Source organism: Coregonus lavaretus, assembly GCF_964263955.1.
Source record: "Coregonus lavaretus genome assembly, chromosome: 31".
NCBI classification, from domain to species: domain Eukaryota; kingdom Metazoa; phylum Chordata; class Actinopteri; order Salmoniformes; family Salmonidae; genus Coregonus; species Coregonus lavaretus.
Window position 1 is genome coordinate 11751318 of NC_140018.1, and position 23922 is coordinate 11775239.

Consider the following 23922-nt stretch of genomic DNA (forward strand, 5'->3'; position numbering starts at 1 on the left):
ATAGGGGTCTGCCCGTTCCCACTCCGGACAACTCTGACCCCGAGCAGATGGAGCTGGGGGGATCCGCCGGTCGAGAGAGCGCAGGAGGACAGCGACAGTGCCACTCTGATGGCACGAAGGGACAATCCACCTCACATCGCAGTCAACGTTCCTTTGGGTCTGGAGGCGGTAGGCAGGGTACTCACGCATCACCCCAGGTAACGAACACCCAAAATTGTTCAGAGCCCTTTGCGGCGCACTGTACCTTATCTATCTCCTTTCCCAATCACCTGGTAGTTTCCCAGGGTAAGGCGCTAATCGATTCAGGCGCAGCTGGGAACTTTATGGACAGGGCATTTGCACGCCGTCAAGGCATTTCATTGGTTCCCCTATCCATCCCAATCCCCATCATAGCACTTGATAGTCGACCATTAGGGTCCGGGTTCGTTAAGAGGTTACTGTACCAGTCACCACGATTACACAGGAGACGCATGTTGAGCAGATCACTTTTTTGATTATTGAGTCTCCTGCTTACCCTGTAGTCTTAGGTATTCCGTGGTTAGCCATTCACAACCCCACTTTTTCATGGCCGCAGAGGGTTCTTACGGGGTGGTCGCGTGAGTGTCCGGGTAGGTGTTTCCGTTGGTGCGACCACGGTGGAAAGTCCAGACGGTACCCCCACCATGCGCATTCCCCCCCGAATACCATGATCTGGCGCTCGCGTTTTCCAACTCTTCCATTTGTTATTGCCAAGGTGGAATATTTCCTTTGTGATAGTTTCGTATTGACGTTGGGTGCGTTTTATTTATGTAAACGGAATAAACTCTGGACTTCTGTGTTTTACCTCCTGCGCCTGACTTCATTCACACCTCATCACAGCAGGAAGTTACTATGGTCAACCCTACAAGATATCCTCTCTTTAGTATACAAACCATAACATATTTTCACAACACACATGCTGTTGCGTAAGAAGAGATTTCATAAGGACAGAGTGTTAGTGACTGAAGTCTAGCTACTGTGTGTGTGTGTGTGTGTGTGTGTGTGTGTGTGTGTGTGTGTGTGTGTGTGTGTGCTTGCATGCATGTGTGAGGGGGTGGGTCATCTTAGCAAGTCTAATTTCTGTCTGTCCACTCTCTGGTGAGATCAAATACAAACACCTTAGGTTACAGGATGCACTCTAGAGTGTGTGTTTGTGTGTGCGTGCGGGGGTCAGACAACAGTGAATGATGAAAGGAGAGACCTCTATCACTCTTTCTCCCCCCCCCCCCCCCCCTCTCTCTCTCTCTCTCTCTCTCTCCCCATCTCTTTCTCGCGATCAATGTGTGGACGTCAGGATGAATGAGCTGTCCTAGTGTTAGCTCTGTTAATAGAAGAGCAGTCTAAAACATCAACCCACCTTAGCGTGCTTCTTCTTGATAGAGTTCAGCTCTTTCTGTTGCTTTTTAATCAGTTTAAGGTACGTCTGGGGAGAGAGGAGAGACAGGTTATTGAAACCAGATTGAATTCACTAAATCAAAGGACAGCAAGCTCAAAGACACTAGACAAAGCCTGTTTGAGGAATGACAGTGCTGCATTTACCCCCTCTGTTTCTTCTACAGGATATATCTGACTGATGTTAAATATTATTGATACTGATAAACAAATTATATATAAACATGATAATGTTTTATGATGTTGGTGAATACATTTACCAGATTATAAAGTTATACTAGGGAAGGGAACTAGGGAACTGTTAAGGTTCTGGTTAGGAGTAAGCTAGATGGTAGAGGTCAGATATTAGGGGCCAGTAATAACAAACAGGGTAAAGGTAACTTATGCCTCACCTTCATCTGTTTCAAGTCATCAATGTTCACATGAGGCACCAGTGCATTTATATCTACAAAGACAGAAATGGAAAAACATCTCAATTGTGTAAATGTGAATGTGGTGTGTGATGTACTGTAGAGGGCTAGACCAGCTCCGAGCTGTCTGTGTGTTAGTGTGTCTGTGTGTGTTAGTGTGTCTGTGTGTGTTAGTGTGTCTGTGTGTGTTAGTGTGTCTGCGTGTGTTAGTGTGTCTGTGTGTGTGTGTTAGTGTGTCTGTGTGTGTGTGTTAGTGTGTCTGTGTGTGTTAGTGTTTCTGTGTGTGTTAGTCTGTGTGTTAGTGTGTCTGTGTGTGTGTTAGTGTGTCTGTGTGTGTTAGTTTGTCTGTGTGTGTTAGTGTGTTAGTGTGTCTGTGTGTGTTAGTGTGTTAGTGTGTCTGTGTGTGTTAGTGTATCTGTGTGTGTTAGTGTGTCTGCGTGTGTTAGTGTGTCTGCATGTGTTAGTGTGTCTGCGTGTGTTAGTGTGTCTGCGTGTGTTAGTGTGCCTGTGTGTTAGTGTGCCTGTGTGTGTTAGTGTGCCTGTGTGTGTTAGTGTGCCTGTGTGTGTCTGTGTGTGTGTTAGTGTGTCTGTGTGTGTGTGTTAGTGTGTCTCTGTGTGTGTGTTAGTGTGTCTGTGTGTGTTAGTGTGTTAGTGTGTGTTAGTGTGTGTGTTAGTGTGTCTGTGTGTGTTAGTGTGTGTGTTAGTGTGTCTGTGTGTGTTAGTGTGTCTGTGTGTGTTAGTGTGTCTGTGTGTGTTAGTGTGTCTGTGTGTGTTAGTGTGTTAGCGTGCCTGTGTGTGTTAGTGTGTCTGTGTGTGTTAGTGTGCCTGTGTGTGTTATTGTGTCTGTGTGTTAGTGTGTCTGTGTGTGTTAGTGTGTCTGTGTGTGTGTTAGTGTGTCTGTGTGTGTGTTAGTGTGTCTGTGTGTGTGTTAGTGTGTCTGTGTGTGTGTTAGTGTGTTAGTGTGTGTTAGTGTGTTAGTGTGTCTGTTAGTGTGTTAGTGTGTCTGTGTTTGTTAGTGTGCCTGTGTGTGTTAGTGTGTCTGTGTGTGTGTTAGTGTGCCTGTGTGTATTAGTGTGTCTGTGTGTGTTAGTGTGTCTGTGTGTGTTAGTGTGAATGTGTGTGTTAGTGTGCCTGTGTGTGTTAGTGTGCCTGTGTGTGTAAGTGTGCCTGTGTTTGTTAGTGTGTCTGTGTGTGTTAGTGTGTCTGTGTGTGTTAGTGTGTTAGTGTGTCTGTGTGTGTTAGTGTGTTAGCGTGTCTGTTAGTGTGTCTGTGTGTGTTAGTGTGCCTGTGTTTGTTAGTGTGCCTGTGTGTGTTAGTGTGTTAGTGTGTCTGTGTGTGTTAGTGTGTCTGTGTGTGTTAGTGTGTCTGTGTGTGTTAGTGTGTCTGTGTGTGTTAGTGTGTTAGTGTGTCTGTGTGTGTTAGTGTGTCTGTTAGTGTTAGTGTGTCTGTTAGTGTGTCTGTGTTTGTTAGTGTGTTAGTGTGTCTGTGTGTGTTAGTGTGTTAGTGTGTTAGCGTGCCTGTGTGTGTTAGTGTGTCTGTGTGTGTTAGTGTGTCTGTGTTTGTTAGTGTGTTAGTGTGTCTGTGTGTGTTAGTGTGCCTGTGTGTGTTAGTGTGCCTGTGTGTGTTAGTGTGCCTGTGTGTGTTAGTGTGTATGTGTGTGTTAGTGTGTCTGTGTGTGTTAGTGTGTCTGTGTGTGTTAGTGTGTCTGTGTGCGTTAGTGTGTTAGTGTGCGTTAGTGTGTCTGTGTGTGTTAGTGTGTCTGTGTGTGTTAGTGTGCCTGTGTGTGTTAGTGTGTCTGTGTGTGTTAGTGTGTTAGTGTGTCTGTGTGTGTTAGTGTGTTAGTGTGTCTGTGTGTGTTAGTGTGCCTGTGTGTGTTAGTGTGTCTGTGTGTGTGTTAGTGTGTGTGTGTTAGTGTGGCTGTGTGTGTGTTAGAATGTCTGTGTGTGTTAGTGTGTCTGTGTGTGTTAGTGTGTCTGTGTGTGTTAGTGTGCCTGTGTGTGTTAGTGTGTCTGTGTGTGTTAGTGTGTTAGTGTGTCTGTGTGTGTTAGTGTGTCTGTGTGTGTTAGTGTGTTAGTGTGCCTGTGTGTGTTAGTGTGTCTGTGTGTGTTAGTGTGCCTGTGTGTGTTAGTGTGTCTGTGTGTGTGTTAGTGTGTGTGTGTTAGTGTGGCTGTGTGTGTGTTAGAATGTCTGTGTGTGTTAGTGTGTCTGTGTGTGTTAGTGTGCCTGTGTGTGTTAGTGTGTTAGTGTGCCTGTGTGTGTGTTAGTGTGTGTGTGTTAGTGTGGCTGTGTGTGTGTTAGAATGTCTGTGTGTGTTAGTGTGTCTGTGTGTGTTAGTGTGTCTGTGTGTGTTAGTGTGCCTGTGTGTGTTAGTGTGTCTGTGTGTGTTAGTGTGTTAGTGTGTCTGTGTGTGTTAGTGTGCCTGTGTGTGTGTGTTAGTGTGTCTGTGTGTGTGTGTTAGTGTGTCTGTGTGTGTTAGTGTGCCTGTGTGTGTTAGTGTGTCTTTGTGTGTTAGTGTGTTAGTGTGCCTGTGTGTGTTAGTGTGTCTGTGTGTGTGTTAGTGTGTGTGTGTTAGTGTGGCTGTGTGTGTGTTAGAATGTCTGTTTGTGTTAGTGTGTCTGTGTGTGTTAGTGTGTCTGTGTGTGTTAGTGTGTCTGTGTGTGTTAGTGTGCCTGTGTGTGTTAGTGTGTTAGTGTGCCTGTGTGTGTTAGTGTGCCTGTGTGTGTTAGTGTGTCTGTGTGTGTGTTAGTGTGGCTGTGTGTGTGTTAGAATGTCTGTGTGTGTTAGTGTGTCTGTGTATGTTAGTGTGTCTGTGTGTGATAGTGTGTCTGTGTGTTAGTGTGCCTGTGTGTGTTAGTGTGCCTGTGTGTGTTAGTGTGCCTGTGTGTGTTAGTGTGCCTGTGTGTGTCTGTGTTAGTGTGTATGTGTGTGTTAGTGTGTCTGTCTGTGTGTGTGTTAGTGTGTCTGTGTGTGTTAGTGTGTTAGTGTGTCTGTGTGTGTTAGTGTGTCTGTGTGTGTTAGTGTGTCTGTTAGTGTTAGTGTGTCTGTGTGTGTTAGTGTGTCTGTGTTTGTTAGTGTGTTAGTGTGTCTGTGTGTGTTAGTGTGTTAGCGTGCCTGTGTGTGTTAGTGTGTCTGTGTGTGTTAGTGTGCCTGTGTGTGTTAGTGTGTATGTGTGTGTTAGTGTGCCTGTGTGTTTTAGTGTGCCTGTGTGTGTTAGTGTGTCTGTGTGTGTTAGTGTGTCTGTGTCTGTTAGTGTGCCTGTGTCTGTTAGTGTGCCTGTGTGTGTTAGTGTGCCTGTGTTGTTAGTGTGTCTGTGTGTGTTAGTGTGTCTGTGTGTGTTAGTGTGTTAGTGTGTCTGTGTGTGTTAGTGTGTATGTTAGTGTGTCTGTGTGTGTTAGTGTGCCTGTGTGTGTTAGTGTGCCTGTGTGTGTGTTAGTGTGCCTGTGTGTATTAGTGTGTCTGTGTGTGTTAGTGTGTCTGTGTGTGTTAGTGTGTATGTGTGTGTTAGTGTGAATGTGTGTGTTAGTGTGCCTGTGTTGTTAGTGTGTCTGTGTGTGTTAGTGTGTCTGTGTGTGTTAGTGTGTCTGTGTGTGTTAGTGTGTATGTTAGTGTGTCTGTGTGTGTTAGTGTGCCTGTGTGTGTTAGTGTGTCTGTGTGTGTTAGTGTGTCTGTGTGTGTTAGTGTGTCTGTGTGTCTGTGTGTGTTAGTGTGTCTGTGTGTGTTAGTGTGCCTGTGTGTGTTAGTGTGTCTGTGTGTGTTAGTGTGTCTGTGTGTGTTAGTGTGTTAGTGTGTCTGTGTGTGTTAGTGTGTCTGTTAGTGTTAGTGTGTCTGTGTGTGTTAGTGTGTCTAGGTGTGTTAGTGTGTCTGTGTTTGTTAGTGTGTTAGTGTGTCTGTGTGTGTTAGTGTGTTAGCGTGCCTGTGTGTGTTAGTGTGTCTGTGTGTGTTAGTGTGCCTGTGTGTGTGTTAGTGTGTCTGTTAGTGTTAGTGTGTCTGTGTGTGTTAGTGTGTCTAGGTGTGTTAGTGTGTCTGTGTTTGTTAGTGTGTCTGTGTGTCTGTGTTTGTTAGTGTGTCTGTGTGTCTGTGTGTGTTAGTGTGCCTGTGTGTGTGTTAGTGTGTCTGTGTGTGTGTTAGTGTGTCTGTGTGTGTTAGTGTGTCTGTGTGTGTTAGTGTGTCTGTGTGTGTTAGTGTGTCTGTGTGTGTTAGTGTGTCTGTGTGTGTTAGTGTGTTAGTGTGTCTGTGTGTCTGTGTTTGTTAGTGTGCCTGTGTGTGTTAGTGTGCCTGTGTGTATTAGTGTGCCTGGGTGTATTAGTGTGCCTGTGTGTGTTAGTGTGTCTGTGTGTGTTAGTGTGTTAGTGTGTCTGTGTGTGTTAGTGTGTTAGTGTGCCTGTGTGTGTTAGTGTGCCTGTGTGTGTTAGTGTGCCTGTGTGTGTTAGTGTGCCTGTGTGTGTTAGTGTGTCTGTGTGTGTTAGTGTGTTAGTGTGTCTGTGTGTGTTAGTGTGTCTGTGTGTGTTAGTGTGTTAGTGTGTCTGTTAGTGTGTCTGTGTGTTAGTGTGTCTGTGTGTGTTAGTGTGTCTGTGTGTGTTAGTGTGCCTGTGTTTGTTAGTGTGCCTGTGTGTGTTAGTGTGTCTGTGTGTGTTAGTGTGTCTGTGTGTGTTAGTGTGTCTGTGTGTGTTAGTGTGCCTGTGTGTGTTAGTGTGCCTGTGTGTGTTAGTGTGCCTGTGTGTGTTAGTGTGCCTGTGTTTGTTAGTGTGTCTGTGTGTGTTAGTGTGTGTTAGTGTGCCTGTGTGTGTTAGTGTTCCTGTGTGTGTTAGTGTGTCTGTGTGTGTGTTAGTGTGCCTGTGTGTGTGTTAGTGTGCCTGTGTGTGTGTGTGTGTCTGTGTGTGTTAGTGTGTCTGTGTGTGTTAGTGTGTCTGTGTGTGTTAGTGTGTCTGTGTGTGGTAGTGTGTATGTGTGTTAGTGTGCCTGTGTGTGTTAGTGTGTCTGTGTGTGTTAGTGTGTTTGTATGTGCTAGTGTGTCTGTGTGTGTTAGTGTGTCTGTGTGTGTTAGTGTGTCTGTGTGTGTTAGTGTGTCTGTGTTTGTTAGTGTGTCTGTGTGTGTTACTGTGTCTGTGTGTGTTAGTGTGTGTTAGTGTGTTAGTGTGTGTTAGTGTGTTAGTGTGTGTTAGTGTGCCTGTGTGTGTTAGTGTGCCTGTGTATGTTAGTGTGTCTGTGTTTGTTAGTGTGTTAGTGTGTTAGCGTGCCTGTGTGTGTTAGTGTGTCTGTGTGTGTTAGTGTGCCTGTGTGTGTGTTAGTGTGTCTGTGTGTGTGTGTTAGTGTGTCTGTGTGTGTTAGTGTGTCTGTGTGTGTTAGTGTGTCTGTGTGTGTTAGTGTGTCTGTGTGTGTTAGTGTGCCTGTGTGTGTGTTAGTGTGTCTGTGTTTGTTAGTGTGTGTGTGTGTTACTGTGTCTGTGTGTGTTAGTGTGTTAGTGTGTGTTAGTGTGTCTGTGTGCCTGTGTGTGTTAGTGTGCCTGTGTGTATTAGTGTGCCTGTGTTTGTTAGTGTGTCTGTGTGTGTTAGTGTGTTAGTGTGTCTGTTAGTGTGTGTGTTAGAGTGCCTGTGTTTGTTAGTGTGCCTGTGTGTGTTAGTGTGCCTGTGTGTATTAGTGTGCCTGTGTTTGTTAGTGTGTCTGTGTGTGTTAGTGTGTCTGTGTGTGTGTTAGTGTGTCTGTGTGTGTGTTAGTGTGTCTGTGTGTGTGTTAGTGTGTCTGTGTGTGTTAGTGTGTCTGTGTGTGTTAGTGTGTTAGTGTGTGTTAGTGTGTTAGTGTGTCTGTTAGTGTGTTAGTGTGTCTGTGTTTGTTAGTGTGCCTGTGTGTGTTAGTGTGTCTGTGTGTGTGTTAGTGTGCCTGTGTGTATTAGTGTGTCTGTGTGTGTTAGTGTGTCTGTGTGTGTTAGTGTGAATGTGTGTGTTAGTGTGCCTGTGTGTGTTAGTGTGCCTGTGTGTGTAAGTGTGCCTGTGTTTGTTAGTGTGTCTGTGTGTGTTAGTGTGTCTGTGTGTGTTAGTGTGTTAGTGTGTCTGTGTGTGTTAGTGTGTTAGCGTGTCTGTTAGTGTGTCTGTGTGTGTTAGTGTGCCTGTGTTTGTTAGTGTGCCTGTGTGTGTTAGTGTGTTAGTGTGTCTGTGTGTGTTAGTGTGTCTGTGTGTGTTAGTGTGTCTGTGTGTGTTAGTGTGTCTGTGTGTGTTAGTGTGTTAGTGTGTCTGTGTGTGTTAGTGTGTCTGTTAGTGTTAGTGTGTCTGTTAGTGTGTCTGTGTTTGTTAGTGTGTTAGTGTGTCTGTGTGTGTTAGTGTGTTAGTGTGTTAGCGTGCCTGTGTGTGTTAGTGTGTCTGTGTGTGTTAGTGTGTCTGTGTTTGTTAGTGTGTTAGTGTGTCTGTGTGTGTTAGTGTGCCTGTGTGTGTTAGTGTGCCTGTGTGTGTTAGTGTGCCTGTGTGTGTTAGTGTGTATGTGTGTGTTAGTGTGTCTGTGTGTGTTAGTGTGTCTGTGTGTGTTAGTGTGTCTGTGTGCGTTAGTGTGTTAGTGTGCGTTAGTGTGTCTGTGTGTGTTAGTGTGTCTGTGTGTGTTAGTGTGCCTGTGTGTGTTAGTGTGTCTGTGTGTGTTAGTGTGTTAGTGTGTCTGTGTGTGTTAGTGTGTTAGTGTGTCTGTGTGTGTTAGTGTGCCTGTGTGTGTTAGTGTGTCTGTGTGTGTGTTAGTGTGTGTGTGTTAGTGTGGCTGTGTGTGTGTTAGAATGTCTGTGTGTGTTAGTGTGTCTGTGTGTGTTAGTGTGTCTGTGTGTGTTAGTGTGTTAGTGTGCCTGTGTGTGTTAGTGTGTCTGTGTGTGTTAGTGTGCCTGTGTGTGTTAGTGTGTCTGTGTGTGTGTTAGTGTGTGTGTGTTAGTGTGGCTGTGTGTGTGTTAGAATGTCTGTGTGTGTTAGTGTGTCTGTGTGTGTTAGTGTGTCTGTGTGTGTTAGTGTGTCTGTGTGTGTTAGTGTGCCTGTGTGTGTTAGTGTGTTAGTGTGCCTGTGTGTGTGTTAGTGTGTGTGTGTTAGTGTGGCTGTGTGTGTGTTAGAATGTCTGTGTGTGTTAGTGTGTCTGTGTGTGTTAGTGTGTCTGTGTGTGTTAGTGTGCCTGTGTGTGTTAGTGTGTCTGTGTGTGTTAGTGTGTTAGTGTGTCTGTGTGTGTTAGTGTGCCTGTGTGTGTGTGTTAGTGTGTCTGTGTGTGTGTGTTAGTGTGTCTGTGTGTGTTAGTGTGCCTGTGTGTGTTAGTGTGTCTTTGTGTGTTAGTGTGTTAGTGTGCCTGTGTGTGTTAGTGTGTCTGTGTGTGTGTTAGTGTGTGTGTGTTAGTGTGGCTGTGTGTGTGTTAGAATGTCTGTGTGTGTTAGTGTGTCTGTGTGTGTTAGTGTGTCTGTGTGTGTTAGTGTGTCTGTGTGTGTTAGTGTGCCTGTGTGTGTTAGTGTGTTAGTGTGCCTGTGTGTGTTAGTGTGCCTGTGTGTGTTAGTGTGTCTGTGTGTGTGTTAGTGTGGCTGTGTGTGTGTTAGAATGTCTGTGTGTGTTAGTGTGTCTGTGTATGTTAGTGTGTCTGTGTGTGATAGTGTGTCTGTGTGTTAGTGTGCCTGTGTGTGTTAGTGTGCCTGTGTGTGTTAGTGTGCCTGATTGTGTTAGTGTGCCTGTGTGTGTTAGTGTGCCTGTGTGTGTCTGTGTTAGTGTGTCTGTGTGTGTTAGTGTGTCTGTCTGTGTGTGTGTTAGTGTGTCTGTGTGTGTTAGTGTGTTAGTGTGTCTGTGTGTGTTAGTGTGTCTGTGTGTGTTAGTGTGTCTGTTAGTGTTAGTGTGTCTGTGTGTGTTAGTGTGTCTGTGTTTGTTAGTGTGTTAGTGTGTCTGTGTGTGTTAGTGTGTTAGCGTGCCTGTGTGTGTTAGTGTGTCTGTGTGTGTTAGTGTGCCTGTGTGTGTTAGTGTGTATGTGTGTGTTAGTGTGCCTGTGTGTTTTAGTGTGCCTGTGTGTGTTAGTGTGTCTGTGTGTGTTAGTGTGTCTGTGTCTGTTAGTGTGCCTGTGTCTGTTAGTGTGCCTGTGTGTGTTAGTGTGCCTGTGTTGTTAGTGTGTCTGTGTGTGTTAGTGTGTCTGTGTGTGTTAGTGTGTTAGTGTGTCTGTGTGTGTTAGTGTGTATGTTAGTGTGTCTGTGTGTGTTAGTGTGCCTGTGTGTGTTAGTGTGCCTGTGTGTGTGTTAGTGTGCCTGTGTGTATTAGTGTGTCTGTGTGTGTTAGTGTGTCTGTGTGTGTTAGTGTGTATGTGTGTGTTAGTGTGAATGTGTGTGTTAGTGTGCCTGTGTTGTTAGTGTGTCTGTGTGTGTTAGTGTGTCTGTGTGTGTTAGTGTGTCTGTGTGTGTTAGTGTGTATGTTAGTGTGTCTGTGTGTGTTAGTGTGCCTGTGTGTGTTAGTGTGTCTGTGTGTGTTAGTGTGTCTGTGTGTGTTAGTGTGTCTGTGTGTCTGTGTGTGTTAGTGTGTCTGTGTGTGTTAGTGTGCCTGTGTGTGTTAGTGTGTCTGTGTGTGTTAGTGTGTCTGTGTGTGTTAGTGTGTTAGTGTGTCTGTGTGTGTTAGTGTGTCTGTTAGTGTTAGTGTGTCTGTGTGTGTTAGTGTGTCTAGGTGTGTTAGTGTGTCTGTGTTTGTTAGTGTGTTAGTGTGTCTGTGTGTGTTAGTGTGTTAGCGTGCCTGTGTGTGTTAGTGTGTCTGTGTGTGTTAGTGTGCCTGTGTGTGTGTTAGTGTGTCTGTTAGTGTTAGTGTGTCTGTGTGTGTTAGTGTGTCTAGGTGTGTTAGTGTGTCTGTGTTTGTTAGTGTGTCTGTGTGTCTGTGTTTGTTAGTGTGTCTGTGTGTCTGTGTGTGTTAGTGTGCCTGTGTGTGTGTTAGTGTGTCTGTGTGTGTGTTAGTGTGTCTGTGTGTGTTAGTGTGTCTGTGTGTGTTAGTGTGTCTGTGTGTGTTAGTGTGTCTGTGTGTGTTAGTGTGTCTGTGTGTGTTAGTGTGTTAGTGTGTCTGTGTGTCTGTGTTTGTTAGTGTGCCTGTGTGTGTTAGTGTGCCTGTGTGTATTAGTGTGCCTGGGTGTATTAGTGTGCCTGTGTGTGTTAGTGTGTCTGTGTGTGTTAGTGTGTTAGTGTGTCTGTGTGTGTTAGTGTGTTAGTGTGCCTGTGTGTGTTAGTGTGCCTGTGTGTGTTAGTGTGCCTGTGTGTGTTAGTGTGCCTGTGTGTGTTAGTGTGTCTGTGTGTGTTAGTGTGTTAGTGTGTCTGTGTGTGTTAGTGTGTCTGTGTGTGTTAGTGTGTTAGTGTGTCTGTTAGTGTGTCTGTGTGTTAGTGTGTCTGTGTGTTAGTGTGTCTGTGTGTGTTAGTGTGTCTGTGTGTGTTAGTGTGCCTGTGTTTGTTAGTGTGCCTGTGTGTGTTAGTGTGTCTGTGTGTGTTAGTGTGTCTGTGTGTGTTAGTGTGTCTAGGTGTGTTAGTGTGTCTGTGTTTGTTAGTGTGTCTGTGTGTCTGTGTTTGTTAGTGTGTCTGTGTGTCTGTGTGTGTTAGTGTGCCTGTGTGTGTGTTAGTGTGTCTGTGTGTGTGTTAGTGTGTCTGTGTGTGTTAGTGTGTCTGTGTGTGTTAGTGTGTCTGTGTGTGTTAGTGTGTCTGTGTGTGTTAGTGTGTCTGTGTGTGTTAGTGTGTTAGTGTGTCTGTGTGTCTGTGTTTGTTAGTGTGCCTGTGTGTGTTAGTGTGCCTGTGTGTATTAGTGTGCCTGGGTGTATTAGTGTGCCTGTGTGTGTTAGTGTGTCTGTGTGTGTTAGTGTGTTAGTGTGTCTGTGTGTGTTAGTGTGTTAGTGTGCCTGTGTGTGTTAGTGTGCCTGTGTGTGTTAGTGTGCCTGTGTGTGTTAGTGTGCCTGTGTGTGTTAGTGTGTCTGTGTGTGTTAGTGTGTTAGTGTGTCTGTGTGTGTTAGTGTGTCTGTGTGTGTTAGTGTGTTAGTGTGTCTGTTAGTGTGTCTGTGTGTTAGTGTGTCTGTGTGTTAGTGTGTCTGTGTGTGTTAGTGTGCCTGTGTGTGTTAGTGTGCCTGTGTTTGTTAGTGTGCCTGTGTGTGTTAGTGTGTCTGTGTGTGTTAGTGTGTCTGTGTGTGTTAGTGTGTCTGTGTGTGTTAGTGTGCCTGTGTGTGTTAGTGTGCCTGTGTGTGTTAGTGTGCCTGTGTGTGTTAGTGTGCCTGTGTTTGTTAGTGTGTCTGTGTGTGTTAGTGTGTGTTAGTGTGCCTGTGTGTGTTAGTGTTCCTGTGTGTGTTAGTGTGTCTGTGTGTGTGTTAGTGTGCCTGTGTGTGTGTTAGTGTGCCTGTGTGTGTGTGTGTGTCTGTGTGTGTTAGTGTGTCTGTGTGTGTTAGTGTGTCTGTGTGTGTTAGTGTGTCTGTGTGTGGTAGTGTGTATGTGTGTTAGTGTGCCTGTGTGTGTTAGTGTGTCTGTGTGTGTTAGTGTGTTTGTATGTGCTAGTGTGTCTGTGTGTGTTAGTGTGTCTGTGTGTGTTAGTGTGTCTGTGTGTGTTAGTGTGTCTGTGTTTGTTAGTGTGTCTGTGTGTGTTACTGTGTCTGTGTGTGTTAGTGTGTGTTAGTGTGTTAGTGTGTGTTAGTGTGTTAGTGTGTGTTAGTGTGCCTGTGTGTGTTAGTGTGCCTGTGTATGTTAGTGTGTCTGTGTTTGTTAGTGTGTTAGTGTGTTAGCGTGCCTGTGTGTGTTAGTGTGTCTGTGTGTGTTAGTGTGCCTGTGTGTGTGTTAGTGTGTCTGTGTGTGTGTTAGTGTGTCTGTGTGTGTTAGTGTGTCTGTGTGTGTTAGTGTGTCTGTGTGTGTTAGTGTGCCTGTGTGTGTTAGTGTGCCTGTGTGTGTGTTAGTGTGTCTGTGTTTGTTAGTGTGTGTGTGTGTTACTGTGTCTGTGTGTGTTAGTGTGTTAGTGTGTGTTAGTGTGTCTGTGTGCCTGTGTGTGTTAGTGTGCCTGTGTTTGTTAGTGTGCCTGTTTGTGTTAGTGTGCCTGTTTGTGTTAGTGTGCCTGTGTGTATTAGTGTGCCTGTGTTTGTTAGTGTGTCTGTGTGTGTTAGTGTGTTAGTGTGTCTGTGTGTGTTAGTGTGTGTGTTAGAGTGCCTGTGTTTGTTAGTGTGCCTGTGTGTGTTAGTGTGCCTGTGTGTATTAGTGTGCCTGTGTTTGTTAGTGTGTCTGTGTGTGTTAGTGTGTTAGTGTGTCTGTGTGTGTTAGTGTGTGTGTTAGTGTGTCTGTGTGTGTTAGTGTGTCTGTGTGTGTTAGTGTGCCTGTGTATGTTAGTGTGTCTGTGTGTGTTAGTGTGCCTGTGTGTGTTAGTGTGCCTGTGTGTGTTAGTGTGCCTGTGTGTGTTAGTGTGCCTGTGTGTGTTAGTGTGCCTGTGTGTGTTAGTGTGTCTGTGTGTGTTAGTGTGGTCCTCTGTAGCTCAACTGGTAGAGCACGGCGCTTGTAACGCCAAGGTAGTGGGTTCGATCCCCGGGACCACCCACACACAAAAAAAAAAAAATGTATGCACGCATGACTGTAAGTCGCTTTGGATAAAAGCGTCTGCTAAATGGCATATTATTATATTATATTATATATTATATTAGTGTGTCTGTGTGTGTTAGTGTGTTTGTGTGTGTTAGTGTGCCTGTGTGTGTTAGTGTGTCTGTGTGTGTTAGTGTCTGTGTGTGTGTGTGTCTGTGTCTGTTAGTGTGTCTGTGTGCCTGTGTGTGTGTTAGTGTGTCTGTGTGTGTGTTAGTGTGCCTGTGTGTGTGTTAGTGTGCCTGTGTGTGTGTGTGTGTCTGTGTGTGTTAGTGTGTCTGTGTGTGTTAGTGTGTCTGTGTGTGTTAGTGTGTCTGTGTGTGGTAGTGTGTCTGTGTGTTAGTGTGCCTGTGTGTGTTAGTGTGTCTGTGTGTGTTAGTGTGTTAGTGTGTCTGCGTGTGTTAGTGTGTTAGTGTGTCTGTGTGTGTTAGTGTGTTAGTGTGTCTGTGTGTGTTACTGTGTCTGTGTGTGTTAGTGTGTTAGTGTGTGTTAGTGTGTGTTAGTGTGTTAGTGTGTCTGTGTGTGTTAGTGTGCCTGTGTGTGTTAGTGTGTCTGTGTGTGTGTCTGTGTGTTAGTGTGTCTGTGTGTGTGTTAGTGTGTCTGTGTTAGTGTGTCTGTGTGTGTTAGTGTGTGTTAGTGTGTCTGTGTGTGTTAGTGTGTCTGTGTGTGTTAGTGTTTCTGTGTGTGTTAGTGTGTTAGTGTGTCTGTGTGTGTTAGTGTGTCTGTGTGTGTTAGTGTGTCTGTGTGTGTGTTAGTGTGTCTGTGTGTGTTAGTGTGTCTGTGTGTGTTAGTGTGTCTGTTAGTGTGTCTGTGTGTGTTAGTGTGTCTGTGTGTGTTAGTGTGTCTGTGTGTGTTAGTGTGTGTGTGTGTGTGTTAGTGTGTGTGTTAGTGTGTCTGAGTGTGTTAGTGTGCCTGTGTGTGTTAGTGTGCCTGTGTGTGTTAGTGTGTCTGTGTGTGTGTTAGTGTGTCTGTGTGTGTGTTAGTGTGCCTGTGTGTGTGTGTGTGTGTTAGTGTGTCTGTGTGTGTTAGTGTGTCTGTGTGTGTTAGTGTGTCTGTGTGTGGTAGTGTGTATGTGTGTTAGTGTGCCTGTGTGTGTTAGTGTGTCTGTGTGTGTTAGTGTGTTAGTGTGTCTGTGTGTGTTAGTGTGTTTGTATGTGCTAGTGTGTCTGTGTGTGTTAGTGTGTTAGTGTGTCTGTGTGTGTTATTGTGTGTTAGTGTGTCTGTGTGTGTTAGTGTGTCTGTGTTTGTTAGTGTGTCTGTGTGTGTTACTGTGTCTGTGTTTGTTAGTGTGCCTGTGTGTGTTAGTGTGCCTGTGTGTGTGTTAGTGTGTCTGTGTGTTAGTGTGTCTGTGTGTGTTAGTGTGTCTGTTAGTGTGTCTGTGTGTGTTAGTGTGCCTGTGTTTGTTAGTGTGTCTGTGTGTGTTAGTGTGTCTGTTAGTGTGTTAGTGTGTCTGTGTGTGTTAGTGTGTCTGTGTGTGTTAGTGTGTCTGTGTGTCTGTGTGTGTTAGAGTGTCTGTGTGTGTTAGTGTGTCTGTGTGTGTTAGTGTGTCTGTTAGTGTTAGTGTGTCTGTGTGTGTTAGTGTGTCTGTGTGTGTTAGTGTGTCTGTGTGTGTTAGTGTGTCTGTGTGTGTTAGTGTGTCTGTTAGTGTGTCTGTGTGTGTTAGTGTGCCTGTGTTTGTTAGTGTGTCTGTGTGTGTTAGTGTGTCTGTTAGTGTGTTAGTGTGTCTGTGTGTGTTAGTGTGTCTGTGTGTGTTAGTGTGTCTGTGTGTGTTAGTGTGTCTTTGTGTGTTAGAGTGTCTGTGTGTGTTAGTGTGTCTGTGTGTCTGTGTGTGTTAGTGTGTCTGTTAGTGTTAGTGTGTCTGTGTCTGTTAGTGTGTCTGTGTGTGTTAGTGTGTCTGTGTTTGTTAGTGTGTTAGTGTGTCTGTGTGTGTTAGTGTGTCTGTGTTTGTTAGTGTGCCTGTGTGTGTTAGTGTGCCTGTGTGTGTTAGTGTGCCTGTGTGTGTTAGTGTGCCTGTGTGTATTAGTGTGCCTGTGTGTATTAGTGTGTCTGTGTGTGTTAGTGTGCCTGTGTGTGTTAGTGTGCCTGTGTGTGTTAGTGTGCCTGTGTGTGTTAGTGTGCCTGTGTTTGTTAGTGTGTCTGTGTGTGTTAGTGTGTCTGTGTGTGTTAGTGTGTTAGTGTGTCTGTGTGTGTTAGTGTGTCTGTGTGTGTTAGTGTGTCTGTGTGTGTTAGTGTGCCTGTGTTTGTTAGTGTGCCTGTGTGTGTTAGTGTGTCTGTGTGTGTTAGTGTGTCTGTGTGTGTTAGTGTGTCTGTGTGTGTTAGTGTGTCTGTGTGTGTTAGTGTGCCTGTGTGTGTTAGTGTGCCTGTGTGTGTTAGTGTGTCTGTGTGTGTTAGTGTGTCTGTGTGTGTTAGTGTGCCTGTGTGTGTTAGTGTGTCTGTGTGTGTTAGTGTGCCTGTGTGTGTTAGTGTGCCTGTGTGTGTTAGTGTGTCTGTGTGTGTTAGTGTGTCTGTGTGTGTTAGTGTGTGTGTGTGTGTGTGTGTGTGTGTTAGTGTGTTAGTGTGCCTGTGTGTGTTAGTGTGTCTGTGTGTGTTAGTGTGTCTGTGTGTGTTAGTGTGCCTGTGTGTGTTAGTGTGTCTGTGTGTGTTAGTGTGTCTGTGTGTGTTAGTGTGTGTGTGTGTGTGTCTGTGTCTGTTAGTGTGTTTGTGTGCCTGTGTGTGTTAGTGTGTCTGTGTGTGTGTTAGTGTGCCTGTGTGTGTGTGTGTGTCTGTGTGTGTTAGTGTGTCTGTGTGTGTTAGTGTGTCTGTGTGTGTTAGTGTGTCTGTGTGTGTTAGTGTGTCTGTGTGTTAGTGTGCCTGTGTGTTAGTGTGTCTGTGTGTGTTAGTATGTTAGTGTGTCTGTGTGTGTTAGTGTGTTTGTATGTGCTAGTGTGTCTGTGTGTGTTAGTGTGTTAGTGTGTCTGTGTGTGTTAGTGTGTGTTAGTGTGTCTGTGTGTGTTAGTGTGCCTGTGTGTGTTAGTGTGCCTGTGTATGTTAGTGTGTTAGTGTGCCTGTGTGTGTGCCTGTGTGTGTTAGTGTGTCTGTGTGTGTGTCTGTGTGTTAGTGTGTCTGTGTGTGTGTTAGTGTGTCTGTGTGTGTTAGTGTGTCTTTGTGTGTTAGTGTGTCTGTGTGTGTTAGTGTGTCTGTGTGTGTTAGTGTGTCTGTGTGTGTGTCTTTGTGTGTTAGTGTGCCTGTGTGTGTGTGTGTTAATGTGCCTGTGTGTGTGTTAGTGTGCCTGTGTGTGTTAGTGTGTCTGTGTGTGTGTTAGTGTGTCTGTGTGTGTGTTAGTGTGTTAGTGTGTCTGTGTGTTAGTGTGTCTGTGTGTGTTAGTGTGTCTGTGTGTGTTAGTGTGTCTGTGTGTGTTAGTGTGTCTGTGTGTGTTAGTGTGTCTGTGTGTGTTAGTGTGTCTGTGTGTGTTAGTGTGTCTGTGTGTGTTAGTGTGTCTGCGTGTGTTAGTGTGTCTGCGTGTGTTAGTGTGTCTGTGTGTGTTAGTGTGTTTGTGTGTGTTAGTGTGTCTGTGTGTGTGTGTTAGTGTGTCTGCGTGTGTTAGTGTGTCTGCGTGTGTTAATGTGTGTTAATGTGTCTGTGTGTGTTAGTGTGTGTTAGTGTGTCTGTGTGTGTTAGTGTGTCTGTGTGTGTTAGTGTGTCTGCGTGTGTTAATGTGTGTTAGTGTGTCTGTGTGTGTTAGTGTGTGTTAGTGTGTCTGTGTGTGTTAGTGTGTCTGTGTGTGTTAGTGTGTCTGTGTGTGTTAGTGTGTCTGCGTGTGTTAGTGTGCCTGTGTGTGTTAGTGTGCCTGTGTGTGTTAGTGTGTCTGTGTGTGTTAGTGTGTCTGTGTGTGTTAGTGTGTCTGTGTGTGTTAGTGTGTCTGTGTGTCTGTGTGTGTTAGTGTGCCTGTGTGTGTTAGTGTGTCTGTGTGTGTTAGTGTGTCTGTGTGTGTTAGTGTGTCTGTGTGTGTTAGTGTGTGTGTGTGTTAGTGTGTCTGTGTGTGTTAGTGTGTCTGTGTGTCTGTGTGTGTTAGTGTGCCTGTGTGTGTTAGTGTGTCTGTGTGTGTTAGTGTGTGTGTGTGTGTTTGTGTGTGTTAGTGTGTCTGTGTGTGTTAGTGTGCCTGTGTGTGTTAGTGTGCCTGTGTGAGTTAGTGTGTTTGTGTGTGTGTTAGTGTGTCTGTGTGTGGTAGTGTGTCTGTGTGTTAGTGTGCCTGTGTGTGTTAGTGTGTCTGTGTGTGTTAGTGTGTTAGTGTGTCTGTGTGTGTTAGTGTGTTTGTATGTGCTAGTGTGTCTGTGTGTGTTAGTGTGTCTGTGTGTGTTAGTGTGTGTTAGTGTGTCTGTGTGTGTTAGTGTGTCTGTGTGTGTTAGTGTGTGTTAGTGTGTGTTAGTGTGTCTGTGTGTGTTAGTGTGTGTTAGTGTGTCTGTGTGTGTTAGTGTGCCTGTGTGTGTTAGTGTGCCTGTGTGTGTTAGTGTGCCTGTGTATGTTAGTGTGCCTGTGTGTATTAGTGTGTCTGTGTGTGTTAGTGTGTTAGTGTGAATGTGTGTGTTAGTGTGTCTGTGTGTGTTAGTGTGTCTGTGTGTGTGTTAGTGTGTCTGTGTGTGTGTTAGTGTGTCTGTGTGTGTTAGTGTGTCTGTGTTTGTTAGTGTGTCTGTGTGTGTTAGTGTGTCTGTTAGTGTTAGTGTGTCTGTGTGTGTGTTAGTGTGTCTGTCTGTGTTAGTGTGTCTGTGTTTGTTAGTGTGTTAGTGTGTCTGTGTGTGTTAGTGTGTTAATGTGTTAGCGTGCCTGTGTGTGTTAGTGTACCTGTGTGTGTTAGTGTGCCTGTGTGAGTTAGTGTGTCTGTGTGTGTGTTAGTGTGTCTGTGTGTGTTAGTGTGTCTGTGTTTGTTAGTGTGCCTGTGTGTGTGTGTTAGTGTGTCTGTGTGTGTTAGTGTGTCTGTGTGTGTTAGTGTGTCTGTGTGTGTTAGTGTGCCTGTGTGTGTTAGTGTGCCTGTGTGTGTTAGTGTGCCTGTGTTTGTTAGTGTGTCTGTGTGTGTTAGTCTGTCTGTGTGTTAGTGTGTCTGTTAGTGTGTTTGTGTGTGTTAGTGTGTCTGTGTGTGTTAGTGTGCCTGTGTTTGTTAGTGTGTCTGTGTGTGTTAGTGTGTCTGTGTGTGTTAGTGTGTCTGTGTGTGTTAGTGTGCCTGTGTGTGTTAGTGTGCCTGTGTGTGTTAGTGTGTCTGTGTGTGTTAGTGTGTCTGTGTGTGTTAGTGTGTCTGTGTGTTAGTGTGCCTGTGTGTGTTAGTGTGTCTGTGTGTGTTAGTGTGTGTGTGTGTGTGTGTTAGTGTGTCTGTGTGTGTTAGTGTGTCTGTGTGCCTGTGTGTGTTAGTGTGCATGTGTGTGTTAGTGTGTCTGTGTGTGTGTTAGTGTGCCTGTGTGTGTGTTAGTGTGCCTGTGTGTGTTAGTGTGTCTGTGTGTGTTAGTGTGTCTGTGTGTGTTAGTGTGTCTGTGTGTGGTAGTGTGTCTGTGTGTGGTAGTGTGTCTGTGTGATAGTGTGTTTGTGTGTGTTAGTGTGTTTGTGTGTGTTAGTGTGTCTGTGTGTGTTAGTGTGTCTGTGTGTGTTAGTGTGTCTGTGTGTGTTACTGTGTCTGTGTGTGTTAGTGTGTTAGTGTGTGTTAGTGTGTTAGTGTGTCTGTGTGTGTTAGTGTGCCTGTGTGTGTTAGTGTGCCTGTGTATGTTAGTGTGTTAGTGTGCCTGTGTGTGTGCCTGTGTGTGTTAGTGTGTCTGTGTGTGTGTCTGTTTGTTAGTGTGTCTGTGTGTGTGTTAGTGTGTCTGTGTGTGTTAGTGTGTCTGTGTGTGTTAGTGTGTCTGCGTGTGTTAGTGTGCCTGTGTGTGTTAGTGTGCCTGTGTGTGTTAGTGTGTCTGTGTGTGTTAGTGTGTGTGTGTGTTAGTGTGTCTGTGTGTCTGTGTGTGTTAGTGTGCCTGTGTGTGTTAGTGTGTCTGTGTGTGTTAGTGTGTCTGTGTGTGTTAGTGTGTCTGTGTGTGTTAGTGTGTGTGTGTGTTAGTGTGTCTGTGTGTGTTAGTGTGTGTCTGTGTGTGTTAGTGTGCCTGTGTGTGTTAGTGTGTCTGTGTGTGTTAGTGTGTGTGTGTGTTAGTGTGTCTGTGTGTGTTAGTGTGTCTGTGTGTGTTAGTGTGCCTGTGTGTGTTAGTGTGCCTGTGTGAGTTAGTGTGTCTGTGTGTGTGTTAGTGTGTCTGTGTGTGGTAGTGTGTCTGTGTGTTAGTGTGCCTGTGTGTGTTAGTGTGTCTGTGTGTGTCTGTGTGTGTTAGTGTGTTTGTGTGTGCTAGTGTGTCTGTGTGTGTTAGTGTGTCTGTGTGTGTTAGTGTGTGTTAGTGTGTCTGTGTGTGTTAGTGTGTCTGTGTGTGTTAGTGTGTCTGTGTGTGTTAGTGTGTCTGTGTGTGTTAGTGTGTCTGTGTGTGTTAGTGTGTCTGTGTGTGTTAGTGTGCCTGTGTGTGTTAGTGTGCCTGTGTTTGTTAGTGTGTCTGTGTGTGTTAGTCTGTCTGTGTGTTAGTGTGTCTGTTAGTGTTAGTGTGTCTGTGTGTGTGTTAGTGTGTCTGTGTGTGTTAGTGTGTCTGTGTTTGTTAGTGTGTCTGTGTGTGTTAGTGTGTTAGTGTGTTAGCGTGCCTGTGTGTGTTAGTGTGCCTGTGTGTGTTAGTGTGCCTGTGTGAGTTAGTGTGTCTGTGTGAGTTAGTGTGTCTGTGTGTGTGTTAGTGTGTCTGTGTGTGTTAGTGTGTCTGTGTTTGTTAGTGTGCCTGTGTGTGTGTTAGTGTGTCTGTGTGTGTTAGTGTGTCTGTGTGTGTTAGTGTGCCTGTGTGTGTTAGTGTGCCTGTGTGTGTTAGTGTGCCTGTGTGTGTTAGTGTGCCTGTGTTTGTTAGTGTGTCTGTGTGTGTTAGTCTGTCTGTGTGTTAGTGTGTCTGTTAGTGTGTTTGTGTGTGTTAGTGTGTCTGTGTGTGTTAGTGTGCCTGTGTTTGTTAGTGTGCCTGTGTGTGTTAGTGTGTCTGTGTGTGTTAGTGTGTCTGTGTGTGTTAGTGTGCCTGTGTGTGTTAGTGTGCCTGTGTGTGTTAGTGTGTCTGTGTGTGTTAGTGTGTCTGTGTGTTAGTGTGCCTGTGTGTGTTAGTGTGTCTGTGTGTGTTAGTGTGTGTGTGTGTGTTAGTGTGTCTGTGTGTGTTAGTGTGTCTGTGTGCCTGTGTGTGTTAGTGTGCATGTGTGTGTTAGTGTGTCTGTGTGTGTGTTAGTGTGCCTGTGTGTGTGTTAGTGTGCCTGTGTGTGTGTGTGTCTGTGTGTGTTAGTGTGTCTGTGTGTGTTAGTGTGTCTGTGTGTGGTAGTGTGTCTGTGTGTGGTAGTGTGTCTGTGTGTTAGTGTGTTTGTGTGTGTTAGTGTGTTTGTGTGTGTTAGTGTGTCTGTGTGTGTTAGTGTGTCTGTGTGTGTTAGTGTGTCTGTGTGTGTTACTGTGTCTGTGTGTGTTAGTGTGTTAGTGTGTGTTAGTGTGTCTGTGTGTGTTAGTGTGCCTGTGTGTGTTAGTGTGCCTGTGTATGTTAGTGTGTTAGTGTGCCTGTGTGTGTGCCTGTGTGTGTTAGTGTGTCTGTGTGTGTGTCTGTTTGTTAGTGTGTCTGTGTGTGTGTTAGTGTGTCTGTGTGTGTTAGTGTGTCTGTGTGTGTTAGTGTGTCTGTGTGTGTTAGTGTGTCTGTGTGTGTTAGTGTGTCTGTTTGTGTTAGTGTGTCTGTGTGTGTGTTAGTGTGTCTGTGTGTGTTAGTGTGTCTGTGTGTGTTAGTGTGTCTGTGTGTGTTAGTGTGTTAGTGTGTCTGTGTGTGTTAGTGTGTCTGTGTGTGTTAGTGTGTCTTTGTGTGTTAGTGTGTTAGTGTGCCTGTGTGTGTTAGTGTGTTAGTGTGCCTGTGTGTGTTAATGTGCCTGTGTGTGTGTTAGTGTGACTGTGTGTGTTAGTGTGCCTGTGTGTGTTAGTGTGTCTGTGTGTGTGTGTGTTAGTGTGTCTGTGTGTGTGTTAGTGTGTTAGTGTCTGTGTGTTAGTGTGTCTGTGTGTTAGTGTGTCTGTGTGTGTTAGTGTGTCTGTGTGTGTTAGTGTGTCTGTGTGTGTTAGTGTGTCTGTGTGTGTTAGTGTGTTAGTGTGTCTGTGTGTGTTAGTGTGTCTGTGTGTGTTAGTGTGTCTGTTAGTGTTAGTGTGTCTGTGTGTGTTAGTGTGTCTGCGTGTGTTAGTGTGTCTGCGTGTGTTAGTGTGTCTGTGTGTGTTAGTGTGTCTGTGTGTGTTAGTGTGTCTGTGTGTGTTAGTGTGTCTGTGTGTGTGTGTTAGTGTGTCTGCGTGTGTTAGTGTGTCTGCGTGTGTTAGTGTGTCTGCGTGTGTTAGTGTGTCTGCGTGTGTTAGTGTGTCTGCGTGTGTTAGTGTGTGTTAGTGTGTCTGTGTGTGTTAGTGTGTGTTAGTGTGTCTGTGTGTGTTAGTGTGTCTGTGTGTGTTAGTGTGTCTGTGTGTGTTAGTGTGTCTGTGTGTGTTAGTGTGTCTGCGTGTGTTAGTGTGTCTGTGTGTGTTAGTGTGTCTGTGTGTGTTAGTGTGTCTGTGTGTGTTAGTGTGTCTGCGTGTGTTAGTGTGTCTGCGTGTGTTAGTGTGTCTGCGTGTGTTAGTGTGTGTTAGTGTGTCTGTGTGTGTTAGTGTGTGTTAGTGTGTCTGTGTGTGTTAGTGTGTCTGTGTGTGTTAGTGTGTCTGTGTGTGTTAGTGTGTCTGTGTGTGTTAGTCTGTCTGTGTGTTAGTGTGTCTGTTAGTGTGTTTGTGTGTGTTAGTGTGTCTGTGTGTGTTAGTGTGCCTGTGTTTGTTAGTGTGTCTGTGTGTGTTAGTGTGTCTGTGTGTGTTAGTGTGCCTGTGTGTGTTAGTGTGCCTGTGTGTGTTAGTGTGTCTGTGTGTGTTAGTGTGTCTGTGTGTTAGTGTGCCTGTGTGTGTTAGTGTGTCTGTGTGTGTTAGTGTGTGTGTGTGTGTGTGTGTGTGTGTTAGTGTGTCTGTGTGTGTTAGTGTGTCTGTGTGCCTGTGTGTGTTAGTGTGCATGTGTGTGTTAGTGTGTCTGTGTGTGTGTTAGTGTGCCTGTGTGTGTGTTAGTGTGCCTGTGTGTGTGTGTGTCTGTGTGTGTTAGTGTGTCTGTGTGTGTTAGTGTGTCTGTGTGTGGTAGTGTGTCTGTGTGTGGTAGTGTGTCTGTGTGTTAGTGTGTCTGCGTGTGTTAGTGTGTCTGTGTGTGTTAGTGTGTCTGTGTGTGTTAGTGTGTCTGTGTGTGTTAGTGTGTCTGTGTGTGTGTGTTAGTGTGTCTGCGTGTGTTAGTGTGTCTGTGTGTGTTAGTGTGTCTGTGTGTGTTAGTGTGTCTGTGTGTGTTACTGTGTCTGTGTGTGTTAGTGTGTTAGTGTGTGTTAGTGTGTTAGTGTGTCTGTGTGTGTTAGTGTGCCTGTGTGTGTTAGTGTGCCTGTGTATTTTAGTGTGTTAGTGTGCCTGTGTGTGTGCCTGTGTGTGTTAGTGTGTCTGTGTGTGTGTCTGTTTGTTAGTGTGTCTGTGTGTGTGTTAGTGTGTCTGTGTGTGTTAGTGTGTCTGTGTGTGTTAGTGTGTCTGTGTGTGTTAGTGTGTCTGTGTGTGTTAGTGTGTCTGTGTGTGTTAGTGTGTCTGTGTGTGTGTTAGTGTGTCTGTGTGTGTTAGTGTGTCTGTGTGTGTTAGTGTGTCTGTGTGTGTTAGTGTGTCTGTGTGTGTTAGTGTGTCTTTGTGTGTTAGTGTGTTAGTGTGCCTGTGTGTGTTAGTGTGTTAGTGTGCCTGTGTGTGTTAATGTGCCTGTGTGTGTGTTAGTGTGACTGTGTGTGTTAGTGTGCCTGTGTGTGTTAGTGTGTCTGTGTGTGTGTGTTAGTGTGTCTGTGTGTGTGTTAGTGTGTTAGTGTCTGTGTGTGTTAGTGTGTCTGTGTGTTAGTGTGTCTGTGTGTTAGTGTGTCTGTGTGTGTTAGTGTGTCTGTGTGTGTTAGTGTGTCTGTGTGTGTTAGTGTGTCTGTGTGTGTTAGTGTGTCTGTGTGTGTTAGTGTGTCTGTGTGTGTTAGTGTGTCTGTGTGTGTTAGTGTGTCTGTGTGTGTTAGTGTGTCTGCGTGTGTTAGTGTGTCTGCGTGTGTTAGTGTGTCTGTGTGTGTTAGTGTGTCTGTGTGTGTTAGTGTGTCTGTGTGTGTTAGTGTGTCTGTGTGTGTGTGTTAGTGTGTCTGCGTGTGTTAGTGTGTCTGCGTGTGTTAGTGTGTCTGCGTGTGTTAGTGTGTCTGCGTGTGTTAGTGTGTCTGCGTGTGTTAGTGTGTGTTAGTGTGTCTGTGTGTGTTAGTGTGTGTTAGTGTGTCTGTGTGTGTTAGTGTGTCTGTGTGTGTTAGTGTGTCTGTGTGTGTTAGTGTGTCTGTGTGTGTTAGTGTGTCTGCGTGTGTTAGTGTGTCTGTGTGTGTTAGTGTGTCTGTGTGTGTTAGTGTGTCTGCGTGTGTTAGTGTGTCTGCGTGTGTTAGTGTGTC

At 45.2% G+C, this 23922-nt stretch overlaps 1 protein-coding gene across 1 annotated transcript in view; it reads right to left on the reverse strand.

Moving 5' to 3' along the window:
* LOC311106993 (1-phosphatidylinositol 4,5-bisphosphate phosphodiesterase beta-4-like) overlaps positions 1 to 23922 on the reverse strand; it is a 155289-nt gene that overhangs the window by 7940 nt on the left and 123427 nt on the right. The window contains exons 31-32 of the mRNA XM_084149419.1: positions 1803 to 1855; positions 1376 to 1441 (exon numbers count right to left, since the gene is read on the reverse strand). Coding sequence (XP_084005545.1) covers positions 1376 to 1441; positions 1803 to 1855 — 119 coding nt within the window. The remainder of the gene's footprint in view (positions 1 to 1375; positions 1442 to 1802; positions 1856 to 23922) is intronic.